Source organism: Harmonia axyridis, chromosome 1 (assembly GCF_914767665.1).
Source record: "Harmonia axyridis chromosome 1, icHarAxyr1.1, whole genome shotgun sequence".
Lineage (NCBI taxonomy): Eukaryota > Metazoa > Arthropoda > Insecta > Coleoptera > Coccinellidae > Harmonia > Harmonia axyridis.
In genome coordinates, this window is record NC_059501.1 from 53775028 (window position 1) to 53792527 (window position 17500).

The following is a 17500-nucleotide window of genomic DNA, read 5'->3' on the forward strand; positions in this document are numbered from 1 at the left end:
ATATTGTCTACAGAAACTATCAGCTTTTATGTTATGAGGGAAGTCTGGCACTCAGTGTGGCATCCTCAGGCTTTGAGACTATCAGTAGAGAATACTGCCAGGAATGTGTGATTGTTATTCGTTTCATGCTACTAGTATAGGATAATTATTAATCGTTATTACTCGTCCCCACAGTATTATTTTTTTTAACTCGATCGACGCAAATAATTGCGGAATAGTCCGAAACTAACGAAAAACAAACTTTTATAGTTTACTTCCGGAGCTTTTCATCTCAGCACCAAATCAAGCATTTTTATTATTAATAATTTGATTATTTGTTTTAAATTCGAAAAAAAATCGAAAATAAATTTAGATTTAAATTTTTAGAAATCATACCAAGTGGCGCCCAACTGGTACTGGATAGCCGTAAAATTAATATTTTGTTTTCAATTTGATTAAAAACAAACACCTCATATAATTTATATAGAATTTAAGAAGTATTCGAATGAATATTGAACAAAATTCAAATGAAGAAATAAGGTTATTGATGTTTGTTTGATTATTGAAAAAAGTAAAGAAAAAGGATTAAATAGAAATTAGTACAAATTAGATATTGTAACCATTTATGGTAGATTCAGAAGAACTCACAACGGAAATAGATGGACAAAACGTGAAAACAGTAGAACCAAACAAGAAAAGAGAAGAATTCATTTTTGTAAATATTTCTGTTCTTTTTATTCTTCAGGTACATTTATGTTGTTTTTTCTCTTATGCTTTTTTGTTTTATTATTTATTTGTATTTTGTCGGGGGTTGAGTAGCCTTGGCTATACTTCGCATCTAAAATTGCCAAAATAAAGACTGTATTATCATTACTGAAAAAACAGAATGAAAGAATTGATAGCGATGAATATGAAAGAGGAATATGGTCAACGGAGCATTCCAAAGACAAAAGAGTCTTAAAATAAATACAAAGAATCTGTTTCAATTTGTGGAAAATTGAAATTTTATTCAAATATCAAAGATTTGAAAGGATTTGCCATGTTTTTTTTTTCAGGAACAAAATATAAATAATAATAATGATAATAAAAATAATATGGTTTATTCTGTCAACTACAGGTATAAACACTAATCACGGAGGCGTCAGCCTGTACGTGATCTGTAATATTACATAGTACAGAATAACGATAGCCAATATTCAAACTTAATATAGAATTCTAATATGAAAATATAAATTCGATTACCTATTGATTACCTTCGAATTCAAAATTAGAAACTAAATTCTTATACATTTTTTAAAATTAAGGCCATTTCCTTTGAATTATGATATATTCAAAAATATAATTGAGTACATTTTGTTGAAAATTTAAGTTTTGAATAGTAAATATTCGATTGAATGGCATAAGATAAGAAGATGCGATTGAATGGGACGGACAAAGATTGAATCATCGAAGGAAAAATCAGAATTTAAGATCCACGATACAGAAGAAACATTCGAGAGAAGTCAAGAAGAAATTCTTTAGGGAAAAATTTAGTTTTCTCAAAAAACGGAGTATGAAAATCAAATGGGAAAACCATAACCTGAAGACAAAATGATAAGTGGCTAAAACAAGTACAGTCGAACCTCTATAACTCAAACTTGAAGGGAAAGCGAAAAAAGTTCGAGTTATGGAGAGTTCAACTTAGAGAAATATCCAACACATACTTTCCAAAAAAAATTTATTACCTCATAATAATAATATAACAAACTAAAATTCATTTCTGATAACTTGAATCATCCAAACTAGAATATGATCTTAAAACAATAACGAATTAAAAAAAATCAGTTATTAAAGTTTGCCTAAATGTTTTATTGTTTAGACGATAGGCTTCAAATTTCTTGCTTATTTCGAATATGAGAGTTAAATCGTCATCAGTTGCAGCCTCATTCATTGAAAACGCAAGCCGAATGGTTTCAATTGCTTTAGCAACTTCAGCGTCAGAAGGCTTTTGTCTTGCAGCTCCTACACTGTCATCTTCATCGTCATCTTCAGGTATGGTCTCTGAAAAATTTTCCAAGTCTTCTTGTTTATTGTTCACATATTCCAAGATCTCATCCTCTGAAGGATTTTCACTTGTTATAAGATCCACGTCCACATTTATATATTCCTCCAAAGAAACCTTATCATCAGCATTCAATACCTCCAAACATTTAAAAACAGACTCTTGGAGATCTAAAGCTACCTTTTGTTCACTGGTCATAATTTTTTTCAATTCTGATAGCGGCAGTTCGTCTTCATAGTCATAGAAGTTATGTGTCCCAAAACCAGCCTTTCTGAAGCAGTTTTGAATAGTCTCCTGGGTTAAATCTACTCTCCACACTGCCGCCGACGTATGAATGCAATCCAAGAGATCAATTTTGGGGATAGTGCCATTGGACTCAAATCCATCTAGTACTGTTTGTAAGATCCTGCGTTTATAATGAAATTTGAAACTTTTTATAATTCCCTGATCAAGAGGCTGTAATTTTGATGTCGTATTGGGTGGAAAAAAAATCAACTTTATTGCCTTCAATCGATGATCGATATTTGGATGAGCAGGGCAGTTGTCAATCAGTAATAGAACTCTACGATTTTGAAGTTGGAAATGTTTGTCTAGATTCAACAACCACTTTTCAAATATCTCACTCGTCATCCAGGCCTTTTTGTTACTGTAATAAGTAAGGGGTAAACATTTCACTCCTGCGAAACATCGTGGCTTTGCGCTTTTCCCTATTATTACAGGTTTCAATTTCTCACTGCCACTCATATTTGCTGCTAATAAAAGAGTCACCCTTTCCTTGGATAATTTGCCTCCGTAACATTTTTCATTTTTGAAAGTTAAGGTTTTATCTGGTAAGCATTTGAAGAACAACCCAGTCTCATCTGCGTTGAAAATATCGTCAGCTTCGTAAGGAGCTAAAATTGTAGGAAGAACATCTCGAATCCAGTTATCACACTCTTCTTGATTAACAGCAGCACTTTCCCCACACGCTTTTTTTTGCAATACACCATGTCTAAAACGGGAAAAATAAACATGTACTCATGTATCGAACAGAAACAATAAGAATCATTACCTTTTTTTGAATTTTTCAAGCCATCCCGAGCTAGCCTTGAAATTTTCATCTCCCAATTTTCTGGAAAAATCTAATGCCTTCTGTTGCAAAATGGGCCCTGAGATTGGCAAATTTGCTTTTCTTGAAGCTTCGAACCACTTGATCAATGCAGTGTTCACTTTCTTCTTAGGCTTATTTCGCTTCACTACACAAGGGTTATTCACTTCTGCACCAAACTTAGCTATTGTATCTTTGTTTTTTATTATAGTGCATAATGTACTTTTCGGAATATCATATTCTTGGCAAATGATTTTTCTGTTGACACGATTTTCCACTTTTTTTAAAATTTCTAACTTCTTTCCGATCGTTAAAGACTTCAGTTTACGCGGCTTCGACATCTCACCAACTCCAAACATATTTCATTCCAGAATCAGATTGGTGTTATTGTTATGATGTTTCATTCGCGGTATTTCACACTTGGTTGGGGGAATACCCTAAAATGTCGGTAACGCGAGCATCTCAGCCAGCTACGCTGACACCTTGTGGCAAGAAGCCAAAACTCCGATTTGATTGTTTTCGAATGTTCGACTTAAAGAGATCTTTACTCTGAACGGACGCATCATTGAGTTCGAGTTGAAGAGGTGTTCGAGTTATAGAAATTCGAGTTATAGAGGTCGAAATACAGGGAATTTTCGAGAATGTGAAGGGAACGCTCAGAGAGTACGAGTTGAAGAGGGGTTCGAGTTATAGAGGTTCGAGTTATAGAGGTTCGACTGTATTCGACAAGAATTGACAGCTAATAAAACTGTTATTGAATTTCGCAAACTGAAAGCAAAAACGATAGATGGACTTCTAAACATTCAATCAGTTTCTGGATTATCTTGCAAACGGTATTCCGGTTGATGATATCAAAACGAAATTGAAGAACAAACTGTAATGTACCAGATAAAGCAAATACAATTCAGGAAGTTCATGTTGGTGGAGTCGATAGATTGACTGATACATCAAAATATAATGCCAGAAAGATTCGACGAAAGTGAAAACGAGAAAGTGTTTGAAGAAGGTTATTGTTTATAATTCTAAATTTGTTTTTTCAAAAATTTGTTTCATTGTGATTAGAATCTACACTGCCATATTCTACAATATTTAAAATGAATAATAATATTATTAATATTAGATAGAATCTTATATTTATTGAAATCATATTAGTACCTACCTATTTATTGAAACAATGCTATTTTTTCAATAAGATTCATTACTTCCTCATATCTGAAATATCTAATGAAATAAAATTTTCTCTTAACGTAGGTACCCTCAGGGGGTAAAATTTCATTCTACCCCAACGATTTCAAATGTTTTGTACACGAAATAAAAAACTGCTAGGAGTTCTCCAACAAACTATTGAGTTAAATTATTGCTAATATTAAAAATAATTTCTTTATTGTTGCCATTGAAAATCACGTAGATTTATATTTTAAAGATAAAACAGAAAATTTATATCAAATTTGAATACATATGTATTCAGATAGTACTTCATCATTATAATTAATCCATTTTACTGCGAGTTTAGATACTTCATTGAATAGATAACTGGAAGTGGTAGGTATTTAGAAAACAGTGCAATTTTTGAAAAGAGTATTATTATCTCAAGTTGTGTTGTTACTTTTAGATTGTACACATTTCAATAAACTGCGAAAATTTCAGAGGAATTATTTTTTTTTTCGCGAACGATGTCAAAAATTCATTATCGAATGAAAAGGACTGACGGCGATATTAATTGATCTTACCGAAACAACATATTCAGAATTGCTACATTTCCAATCAAATACGTGTTGAATGAGAGATTACCACGTATATGAACTTCCACCTCGTTTTGTTTTGAGAATGCGGCATTACTTGCTACTTTTGAGGTTCGACCTTACCTGAATGACGAAAATACCATTCTCGTTGAATTCAGGGTATGCTGTTGATTTTTCATATCGCATGGAAGCGAAAAGTGTCACTCATGAACTGAATATGTAAATGTTTTTTTAGACAGATGGTTTATTGAATGAACGCGCACCTAGAAACAAAACGCGAGTATCGGGAGTATTGTATTATCGCGAAATTAAATTTAATATCGTCAATATAATGTCGATACGCGGTAAACATTTCGAACGATACGGTACTACTAACCAGCATCACGCTCCGAGCTGCTTATCTCGATTAACAATTGATACAAATCACTTGCTACTCACTTAGTTTCGAGTATCGAACAGTAATCTATAAATCGGGTAGGATCATACCACGCTAACAAATTAAAGGAGATATAAGTACAGGGTTAGAACTATTTAGAGGAGTACTACAGGGATATCGAAAACCGTTAGAGAGTGGCTTAAATTACAAAAAAGTTGCGTTATTTAGAAAAAATTATCTGGTAAAGACAGACATGCTTAAATGTGTAATTATTTATTAAGGATTTATTAAAACTCGTGATCATGAATTCCTACAATCAGAATTTTTTCATCTTATTATTGAAGCTTGCACTGGATTGTGTTTTTAGAAGATCGGATAATCTGTTGAAGCTACAATCTGAAAGCAACAAATGAATACTATTCGAATATATTTATCGGATAATTAAGAGCATGATGAGTTGAAACTCAATACAATATTTTTCTTCTTTTTTGTGTAGTTTGGGAGTTATGAATGTTGTTGAAGACTTTTTCGGATATCGCAAAGAATGACCTCCAGTGCAAATCTCGCCGCTAGATATTCATTCTATTTTTATTATGCTGTTATTTATTATTATGTAATATTTTAAATGTTTTCGAATTTTTTCATTCGAAATGTTCATCATTTTCGTTTCAGAATAATTCGAAGAAAATCACTAGGATTAATTATTTCCTGATATATTATCTCTAAGAGCAACTATTAAGAGGGGCATTACAGGGATATCGAAAACCGTTAGAGGCGTTAGAGATACAGGGTCGCTTGAATTACAAAAAAGTTGCGTTATTTAGGGATTAGTATGTTGATGTTAACAGATCCAAAATATCTGCAATGGTTACCGAGATATCTCGAAAAAAACTGAAAATCGACATTTTCTCTTTTTCTGTATAACTCATTTGTTTCTGAAGATAACTTTACGAAATTCGGTGTGTAGACATCACAAACTACAATTTCGTAAAGTTATCTCTAGAAACAAATGAGTTATACTGAAAAAAAGAAAATCTCAATTTTCAGTTTTTAGGGAGATATCTCGGGAACCATAGGAGATATTTTGGATCTGTCAACACCAACCCACTAATCCCTAAATAACGCAACTTTTTTGTAATTCAAGCGACCCTGTATCTCTAACGCCTCTAACGGTTTTCGATATTCCTGCAATGCCCCTCTTAATAGTTGCTCTTAGAGATAATATATCAGGAAATAATGAATCCTAGTGTAAACTAGTGTAAACATTTAAAATAATTAAATAATAATAAATAACAGCATAATAAAAATAAAATGGATATCTAGTGGCGAGATTTGCACTGGAGGTCATTCGTTGCGATATCCGAAAAAGTCTTCAACAACATTCATAACTCCCAAACTACACAAAAAAGAAGAAAAATATTGTATTGAGTTTCAACTCATCATGCTCTCAATTATCTGAGAAATACACTGATCAACAATTGCTAGGGATCACTTATGAACTTCTCTTTATTTGTATTTTTTTCAAGTTATCTCGTGAATATATGTACATTATATGTTCTCTAAGGAAAAAGTGAGATGTTTTGAGTTGATTATATCAAAGTCTTCCTCACTTCATCGGCTCTTGTTCACAAAATCGATTATTATCTGTAGGCTGTTACAGGTGGAGTGAAAAGCAATGTGGTATTTGTTATTAAATCTGTTTTTTTTCTCTCGTTCAAACACATAAGGTGACAATAATTGAAGAAATGAGAACAATATCAGCTTATCAGTCATGACGAGAAGACTTTTGGCTCCTGTGCAACTGGACCAAATCATACAGAAAGGTTTGTCCCAGCGAGAAGTGTCCCAGCGGTAGAATGTTTCGCAAAGTGTCGTGAGTCGGGCTTGGAATAGGTTAATCCAAAACGACTCAGTAGCTTATGTTCATGGGGGAGGTCGGCAGCGCAGTGCAACAGCTGCCCAAGATCGTCTTTTGATCCTCAATGCTAGGAGAAATTCCACTTACCCGGCGTCGCGGCTCAATAGATCACTGAGAGTTGCAACAGGAGTTCTAATTTCCAACCAGACTGTAAGACGACGACTACATGTTCGTGGTTTGAGAGCACGTAGGAGGGTACAACATCCCCGTTTGAATAGGGAACACCGGGTTCATCGACGGCAATGGGCTGAGGAGCACCGCAATTGGACACTTGAAGATTGGAGCCGATGTTTATTTACGGATGAGTCTAGATTTCGTTTGGTCAACTCCGATGGACGTATTCTTGCTTGGAGGGAAAGAGGTCGAAGGTATGCAGAACAGTTTATGGTACCCACAACAGCTTTTGGCGGAGGTTCTATATGTGTATGGGGAGGCATTTGTTTGAACCAACGCACAGAGTTGGTTTTTCTACAGAACACCACCATGACCAGCCAGAGATATCACGATATGATTATTGAACCCATAATTGTTCCGTTTGCAGCTGCCGTGGGTGAGAATTTCATTTTAATTGACGATAATGCCCGTCCACACCGTAGTCGTCTGGTTGATGAAGCGCTTGAAACTCATGCTATTGATAGGATGGACTGGCCAGCTCGCTCTCCAGACATGAATTGCATCGAACATGTCTGGTCTGAGATGTCTAGACAATTGTCAACCTTAGAACAACCGATCAATAACCTGGAGGACCTTTCTAACGCTTTACGGGATATTTGGACGAATTTGCCCCAAAATTTTATAAATCGTTTGATCGAAAGTATGTCTCGTAGGGTAGAATGCTTGAAACGAGCTCGTGGGGGACCAACTAGGTACTAGCTTAACCGAAACTTCAGCCTTCTTGTGATTTCATCATAAAATTTTTATGTTATTCAAACACAGAATTTTCAGTGTTCCTAATAGTCTTTTTTTCTCTCCAACTTTCCATTTTTTCATTCTTTTCTCAAGTGAACCATATTATCAACTGAAAATACTCTGATATCTGACTAAATTTATAATCTTGGAGCGAATATTTCAGAAATAACTTTAGAACAAGTGAGTGATCCCTATCAATTGTTGAGCAGTGTATATTCGAATAGTATTCACTTGTTGCTTTCAGATTGTAGCTTCAACAGATCCGATCTTCTGAAAACACAATCCATCTGCGCATCTTCATGCGCAGAACGTTCAAAGAACTTTCAATCAATTAAAAAGGATGTATGAATTGAAAGAAGATTATTTGTAATCTAGTAGACATCCCCGACAAGTCGTCTATATAAAGATATAGAGGAGATTTCTACTAGATTACAAAACTCTTCTTTCAATTGATACATCCTTATTAATTAATGGAAAGTGCTTTGAACCATAAACCAATAATTTCGCCATTTTCAAATGATCAATGACACTGCAAATATGAGAAATAAACAGTTCAACAAAAAACGTCCGAATTTCATGTAAATGATTTATGGAACGGATACGTTTAGACGGAAAATTCAAACTCGCATATAGAGCCATCTGTGACGTTTCGTGAAAAATTATCCGTACAAAAACAGGGTTTCCCATACCCCTTCCAACGTTGACCCCCGTACCAATATTATGCGTGTAGATATACTCGTAAAATATCAATTTAAAATTACGTTCAAAATGTCATGTTGATCGAATAACAAAAAACCAGAGAAAATTCAGGCAGAATATCGAAAAAAAATAAATACTTTCATGAGTATAGTTAAAATTCCAATTGAATATGAAATGATTATTTCAGGTTTAATGCAAATTTCCTGTGTTATCAGAATCAATATTTCATTGAGAACAGACGCGGCCAAGATGGAATTTTCTATACAAGTTGTTCCCAAATTGGAGGTACCTATAATAATAATAATTTTGAGAAAAAAGTTCTATAAACATGGGCCTTCAAATGCTTTGTTTTCGACATACAATGTGTTTCATGTGCACATACTATTTTTTTTGTGATGATCATATTAGTTTATCAGATCTTTATAAATTTATAGAATAGAATTGAAGGTTATTGACCATAAACTACAATGTTAACCACAGAGTCAATTACTGTACGTGGCTTATCTTTAATTTACAGTTTCTTAGTTTAGAGAACCAAAACAATGTTCTTTTATATATAATATATTTATATATAATTAATTTCGCACCATACTAACTAGATCTTCATAAAAATTTGGATTTTCCTGAGGTTTACTTACTACAGCATCATTTGATTTTTTCTCTAAATCGGTAGCAGATACGACAAAACTATAAAACACCAAAAAGTGTAGTACTAGACCAAATTTTCTTTTGACATACATATTTTTAAACTACCAGTGGCCCACGAACAAAGTTCTAGAGCGACAAAACAGGACACTGTTCAAAAATAAACATTACCTTGTAGATTTGCAGTCAAAATTAGCATATCATATAATGATATCTTCAAATTGGAATATATATGCCAAATTCAATTGAATATCTTGTGATTGTGAAGAAAAGGTGCTATGAAAAAAACTTAAAAATAATCAAATATTAACAACCTGTATATCGAAAACAAAGTGTTTGCGGGCCCATGTTTAAGGGTTTTTTTCTGATCCGACGAATCTGTCGTTTTCGTTAGTACCTCCAATCAAGGAACATTCTGTATAGGCGTAAAATAATAAGATGAAGCTTTATGTAGATCACGTAACCTGAACTATAAAAATTCGAGCGAAATATCGTTAAAAATAACCTCATATTGCTTTAGAATGTTTCAGTTTTTATCTATACGTAAAACAATTTCAGAAAAATCGAACAGTCGGAACTTCTTATCGATGTGAACCAATCGACCATTATGACATTATAATAATTTCTTCTCAAATAAATCTATAATTATATACAGTTATGTGGTCTCCAAGGCCGCAATGGGTACACCAATGAACGTTCGTTCAAAAGCTCTAGACGCTAAGCCAGAATTCTGTCGATTTTCTTGTCTAGTCTTGCCTTTTTTTCATGAACTTCTATTTTATTGATATAAGACCAGTTGCAATTTTGAAATCAGTTAAACTGTAAATATCTGAAGCGATGAAATCGAAATGATTGTCATATTTTTAAATTTTAAGTTAAAAAAGATGATTACCTTTCATTTGGATGAATATTCAATGAGGAGAGAATATATAAAATATTGATTGAAATAATAATCAATAAAACTACTTCTAACAGTGGAGCTGTCGAGCTAGACATTTATGTATTTGAGACAAACTGAGTACCATCGAGTAAAATTGCTAATTTGGTGATTTAATGATATCTAAATGAATTTATCAGAAAAAAATTTTTAGGTGAAAATACCTCCTCCTTCTTCTTCTTATGTCTTCTCAGGAACCTAAACGCATCTAACTGTTGCAAGCTGTCACCTAGCTTTTTAGATAAGGCGACGACGTCACTCCTACACAGTGAATCCGCGCACGGCATTCTGGCCAAATAAACAAACACACCGATCACTATCACTTATCACTATTCCATTTCGATTCAGCTGTATATCAATATTGTAGAACTCGATTAACTCCTTATTTCCATAAAACCTAATGAAGAATCCGATCGAATCCAATCGTCTATTTGTTTTGAGTTGAAGATGGCAATGGCCTCAAAAAAATTAACACAACACAATAGACAGACGTCTAGAGAAGGAAAGTTGTTGGATTCGTTTCGATGCTAACCGTTCGCGGTATCAGAGCGATCTTATCTGTCCAACTCTGAAATTGTATATTTACAGATAAAACTATGAAGATATTGTTGAATACATAGAAATTTATTTTCCCATTAGCTCGCGTTATTCATCTCAGCATTACTCAGAGACTAGTACACTCAGGTGTATCAAATCTATTCTTGAATTTATAAGAATGAGGACAGTTGGTCCTACTAGCTATCACGTGGTGGAATATTATTATAAGCATCGATATAATTTGGATGTTTTATGATGATGAAACAATTCAAACATACCATTCCCGAAAAAATCCAATCATGGACTAGGTATTTTACTCAAATTTTACGTCAATTTTTATGAAGAACGTGTATCGCTAATGTATTCTTTGTTCCCACGGAACATGCTCTACATTTGATATCACTTTTAGTCACTAAAATTTACGTAAACAGATAACTCAGCACAAATAATAAAAAACACGCTTCAACAGTCTGGATACGAAGGTCTATTTATGCATTAATTTAACTATGGAGAATATATGATATAATGAAAAATCTGACATAAGAAAATATAAGTTTGGAGTATGTTCTGATTTTCATGATAGCAGGTATTTTTCAGCCTCATGAGAAATTTCGAAGATTGTTGTTTATGGCTGGTTTGACAGTTGTGAATGTCAAACTGTGTTAACATGTAGGTATGTTCAGTGAGGTTTGGCAATTTATCTTGAATCGTTTGACGCAAGAATTATACGCTTTCAAATTGTGGAAATTCACTTTGAAAAATCAAATCTGTTCATAGAGCACTTCGTCTATTTTACGGACAACATAATCGGCCTAGTGAGCAAGCAATTCGTACAGTTCTTGATCTGCAATTTTATTCTACTCGATTCAAAACCTTCAACGAGATGCGGAAATCTGCGTACCGAATTGAATATTGCTGCTATAGCGAGTTGAAGAAGATTTCGAAATATCGATACGTCGCCATTCTCAACTTGTTGTCTTTGTCATCGACTACAATAATATTTTAAAGATCTAGGCTTACGTGCCTATAAAATACAGCCAAATAATCATCGTTTATCTACTCCTATTGAATTATAAACTCATTATTCAACTGCTTTTGAGCAATTAATAGTATCTATTAACAAACAGCGTGATTTATAATAACTCACTACTATAACTCACTATTATAAATCGGAAAATATGGATCTGTGCTTCTATACTTCCCTGCTTCTATTCGATTGGCCGAAAGGGAACATTCCATTATTGTTATTGAGGGGAGGAATGTCCGAGGGAATGTCACATTTAAGTTGATATCTAATTATTGTGAATGTTTTGCTGAAAACGATTAATTCAGATAGTGAAGATGAAATATTATAAAGGTATACATTTCCAAAAGACAAACAGCTAATGTTACCATACAAAATTAATTGCCCGAAAAAATATAAAGAAGTTTGAAAAAAATTTCTAGATTGGTGTAGCAGTAAGATCATTAAGTAATCGTTTACAGGGAATATTTTTTGGTATATTTTAATGCATTTATTAATGCAATTATTAAGGTTTTTCAATAAATTTCTATGTCTGTACTCTGAACTGGATTCGAGCTAGCCGAAGCTAATTCGATTGTGATTGGTAGCACTAAGTTTCCATCTCTCTTGTACGGGATCGAGCACATTATGTTTAGTTCCTGTTCCTTCTGTCTTTATTCTAAGTCTGTATTTTTTCTTAGTATTTATTGATATAGTCGTAGATAAAGTATAGTATTCAACTTGCGGTAATGGTCATAAATCACTTGATGAATTACAGCACTCGCCTGCGGCTCGTGCTGCAAACATCATCTGCGTGAGTTATGACCTACATTACCGCTCGTTGAATAATATACTATTACTTTGCCTTTTTGTTGAGTGAGCTAATTTGAAACTGACCGAAGATGAGCATTTTTACAAAAGATTGTTGTGATGAATGTTTGAATGGCTTCGGTAACAAGCAAATTGTTTTATATTAAGCAAAGATAATCATCAAGTAATTAACGAATCACCATTACATCCATTAAAATTAACTGTTTGGTTCGGTTTTTACGCTGGTAGAATCTCAGATCCTTACTTCTTTCGAAATGAGGTTCCGGTGACTGGCAAGCGCTATCGAGCCATGCTGACTGATTTTTTGTTTCCAAAAATTAATCAGCTAAACATCAACGACATTTGGTTTCAACAAAACGGGCACAACTTTCATTAAGTGTGCTTAACCATCAGTTTATTGCAAAATAAAGTTGGTGACAACTCATTTCCAGAAGTCCTGTTAACTGGCCCCCTCGTTCATGCGACCTAATACCTCTTAATTACCTCCTTTTGTAGCTTTTTTGAGTCATTGGTTTTTGACGACAAACCAGCAATTCTTGAATCATTGGTAGCCAATATTCAAGCCACATACGACCAGAATTATTGGAAAAAGTGATCAAATTTGGACTGATCGAATGGACATATGACCATAAACATTCTCATTCCAAAAATATTTCTGTTTTATACTATTATTAAAATTTCCCAATCTCTTAAGAAAACATCCGTTTTGATGGATATAAGTACAATAATCGAAAAAATTATTATTACAATGTGGTATTTTGTTTTAACGTCGCAAAAATATAGTTGAATCGATAACCATGGCTAACGAAAGTTATTTCTTGGTAGACACAAGTCTCTCATTAACTAAGCATAATTCTAATAAAATCATATGGATATCCTAGAGTAACCACAAAATTTCAATATAACCAATCTCAAAGGTTGACTGGAAATGGAAAATTTCAGGAAATTCCACTATAACAATATGTTCGTGCTAAGTTATTCTTCATTTCATAAAAGCTTCATTACGGAATATGGGTTGAAGAGATACACGTAGTACCTATGAAGACTTTCAATCTATTTTATTTCACTGCAACAAAAAATATCAGGGAACTGTTATTGCTAATGCCTTAGATAGCGAGACGGCAGCACCTTTATCTAACGACATTTGGGGGCCACAATGGAATCCTGGTCGATACGTGTTACAAGTTATTCCCTAAGGGTGGAATCTAACAACATACTTTCGTTTCTTTCAGTATCATCAACTTTCTTATAATTGGCAATTACACTGGTATTTCTAGGGAGAACTTCTGCAAGAAATGAAAGAATTCAAAACTTACGATTCTTTGAATGAAAAAGCCGCTTTCCTAATTAGCAAGTTAAAAATAGTTGTACTTTTCCGACTCTCCAATAAAATTTCATGGTCTGATGAAAATAATTTTAAATCTAAAATGAAATGAAGTTATTACATTTCCCCTTTTCAATTCTATGAATTAAATTGTTTCGCTAAAAAGTAGAATCTTCAGATTTTATATTTTTTATGACTGTAAGATGTGAAGAAGCTACAGTGCCGAGAAACAATTGAAATTTATAGGATTAAAAAGTGGAAATATAATAAATGTCATTCTATTTTGGATTTCAAATGAATTACCATCCAAAAAAGGGTCAACCCAATATTTGAAATCAATTAAATTATCGAAAAGAATATCTTTATACTTCCAAAATTCAATTGATTCAAAAAAGAAGATAATAGTGGTACGACACTAGCATATTTACTTGGAGAATCTCAAAAGATCAGGGCCTTGTTAGCTTTCTGGTCATTTTTGTAAGCCAACTGATATGTAACACGAATTCACTAAAAAAATGAGTCGGCTATTGCTATATTATTGATAAACCTTTGAATCAGGTGAATTAGGATCAATGATTCACATGATTTCAAGAAGAACGGTGTTGATTCAAAAGTCTGTAGGATTTGCAAAATGCAAGCAAGGATGTATGAAAATAAATGTTAGAACTGTTGAGAGCTGAAAATTGGAGTCACAGTTGAATCGACCATTAGTATTATGAACGGTATGTGAACTCCTTATACAGGGTGAGTGACGAGAGACTGTACATGTTTCTACCACGTATGGAGCCTACTCAGGTGAACAACAAATGACCATCTAAAAGTGCCACTCACCCTTTCCTTTTCATAAGTTTTATGCAAAGTGATTTTCGGTTTTCACCGAAAACGTCGATGTGTATCAACTATTGATTGGTTATCGCGGATCAAGTGAAATTTGCAGGAAATATTGTTTACCTCTATAGCATAGCAACCAATATTTTGTTAATGATTTTATGCAAGGTAGATCTGTGTATACCTCAGAGTAATAAACATAGATAGAGAGAGCATATGTCATTTTCAGTAGGAAAATTTCGTCCCAACATGAACTATCAAATTTGACATGAAGCGAGCGGAAATGAAAATATATCAGTGATACGAAATTTCACTCAATTCTCGAGTTTCTCCTCAAAGACCGCACTTCTTATGTCCCATAGTGAATCAACGTTTCATATTAACTCGAAATATATGGAAATACATACCTAAATTTATCAGAATTTCATACAAAAAACTTCAAGCGCGCTAAACGACCTGAAACAACCGATGACACTAGTAGAGCAAAATTTGCCAAACCTTGGATTTCAGCAGGTAGATACAGAAAATAATTAACGATCGGCTCATTATAAATTCGAGAAATTGGAAAAATATCGGATTCCAAATATTGAAATTTGAATATTTGATTGCTTATCACTCAAATGAATATATTTCATCCCATATAATATACATTCATAATGATATAGTAATATTGTGGATTTGAAAATATATTACAATCCGATAACGTAATCTAACCATGTAGGGGACATGTAAAAATTTCTTATACTTCCTCTATCTATGTTTATTACTCTATGGTTCATAGTAAGTGAATCTGCTGCGCGTACTAGTTATTATTTTACAAACTTTTCCAGAATATATTTAATTGTGCAGTCTGACGTGTCATTTTTTTATCCTCCTGAAATATTTCTTCATGTGGGGGAAAGGTATATTTTTTGTGATGATAGTATTCACTACAGACGTTAACTGCATCCGAAACTATAAAAATATTCAAAACTTTTCAAACAGACGGATCTTGTTGATCTGGATAAGCAAAAATAAATCTGATAATTCATCCGTGATATAATCTTTCAAATATTATTCAATAAGATCAAAGTTTTCTTCATGAAGATTTTCTTTTCGGAATGATTATTCTTACTTTGGAAAATGCTCCCACAAAAGGCTAAGTGAAAATGAAATTACGAGTATGATGCAGACACCGAATACCACGACTTGCAGGGGTAGAGGATTTACTCTCCTTTTATTCCTAATTGTACTTTCGCTGCCACAAGTGTCACTTTCCGTTTGACTTTCGGCATTCTTTATGCATTTCTTTCTAACGCAATGATTTACACCCATAGAGGCAAGACGGTATACTTGCCATTAGTGTATAATTGTTCTTCTTCCGAAACAATTCTCAACTGAAAACGCGTAAAATTTCCACACTCAATTATCGTTTTCTAAACATCTAGAACTTATCCAATTTGATAAATGCATTTTTTCGGAAAAAGCACTCAATAAATTCTTCATTTGGTTTGGGTGGACTAAGAGCTCTTGGGATGAAATTTGAAATTTTTTCTCAACCTACCTCCGTATCCATTTGATGAATGTTCTCCAACAATCCTCATGTTATCCTAACGTTTGCGGCACAAGACTTTTTTACTATTAGCGAGTTTACCTCGTTTCATGAGGTGTAACACTAAAAACTAAGATTGGTTGAATAATTTAGTGCGAACGATATAAATCAAGCGACTGAAGCATAATGAGATAAGCCGAAATTCAGAACTTGGTAAAATGGGCGTATCCATTATCACATTCAAAATTAGATGTCTTAATGATCTCTCAGTGCGTGAATTAACAGAGTACGTAGCATATATCAGATTTCCTAGGCCAACTCTTACATTGAAAATGATACTGTTGAAGTATCCGAATTAAATTTGTGATAATGGCAGTAATTGAAACCTTTGTAATGAGACGATTGGTTTTCTTTGGCTTGAAATGTTATATGATTCTGAAAAATTATCAACATTGCAGATATTCTTCCAAGGAGTAGTCACTCTATATTAATGCACTAGTTTCTTAGAAAATAGGAGATCCTATGCAAGTAAGCAAGTTTCTAGTACTCAATCCAAAACTAGAGCTGAGCCTTGAACACTCGTTATTTTAAGCATGTGAAATATTTTTCAAACTATCTATTACTGTTTTCGGTGCATCCGGTGAGTAGTATTGAGATGTAGAATTGAGCTTGCTGCCAATTTTCAAGTTGATTGCTCTACCAGAACAATAAAAAAATTAAGCAGAATTGGAAAAAGATTCAATATCTCAGTAGAAATAGATGCAACTGATTTGAGATTTTGCGGATAGGATAGATATAATGTGACGATTTCAAGCTTCATGTTGATTGCTTCATTAGGACCATATACAATTGAAGCAGAATTTTGAGAACAAAAACCATATTTCATTGACAAAATATCAGATCGAGTCTAACTTTTGCATATATCTATAGGTATATTACGTAACTAGAACTATAAAAAGTTTGAGATGAATATCGAAAAAGTTGACAAGAACTTGCATAAAAAAACAAGACCTATGAACAAAGAATTCGGTAAACATATTGGTTTCTGTACCGCATTGATCCGACCACTCGAAAATACAGTACATGCACTTTGAAGGCTGTAGGGAGGGAATC

General features: G+C 33.4%; 2 protein-coding genes across 26 annotated transcripts in view; both read right to left on the bottom strand.

The window, feature by feature from the left end:
• Positions 1 to 17500, bottom strand: part of LOC123671736 (transient receptor potential cation channel trpm) — a 241241-nt gene that overhangs the window by 182376 nt on the left and 41365 nt on the right. For 2 of the 25 annotated variants that reach the window (XM_045605737.1, XM_045605731.1), the window contains exon 1: positions 10498 to 10793. The exons of 13 other annotated variants lie outside the window; for them this stretch is intronic. In XM_045605737.1, the coding sequence (XP_045461693.1) occupies positions 10498 to 10620 (123 nt within the window). In that variant the 5' untranslated portion in view covers positions 10621 to 10793. Of the gene's footprint in view, positions 1 to 4972; positions 5189 to 10497; positions 10794 to 17500 lie in introns of those variants that run through there. 10 more of the 25 variants (XM_045605740.1, XM_045605756.1, XM_045605733.1 and 7 more) reach the window with 7 other exon arrangements.
• Positions 1680 to 3830, bottom strand: LOC123671739 (tigger transposable element-derived protein 4-like). The gene is made up of 2 exons (XM_045605758.1): positions 3072 to 3830; positions 1680 to 3011 (listed from the first exon to the last, which is right to left on the bottom strand). Exons 1-2 carry the CDS (start codon positions 3464 to 3466, stop codon positions 1790 to 1792), a joined length of 1617 nt encoding a protein of 538 aa, XP_045461714.1. The 5' UTR covers positions 3467 to 3830; the 3' UTR covers positions 1680 to 1789.

What these genes read in the sequence shown, in the direction of transcription:
- LOC123671739 (XM_045605758.1), bottom strand. Translation starts at nt 3,466, where the DNA reads ATGTTTGGAGTTGGTGAGATGTCGAAGCCGCGTAAACTGAAGTCTTTA. An exon ending in CTTGAAAAATTCAAAAAAAG is followed by an intron (nt 3,012 to 3,071) that starts GTAATGATTCTT and finishes TTCCCGTTTTAG; the next exon opens with ACATGGTGTATTGCAAAAAA.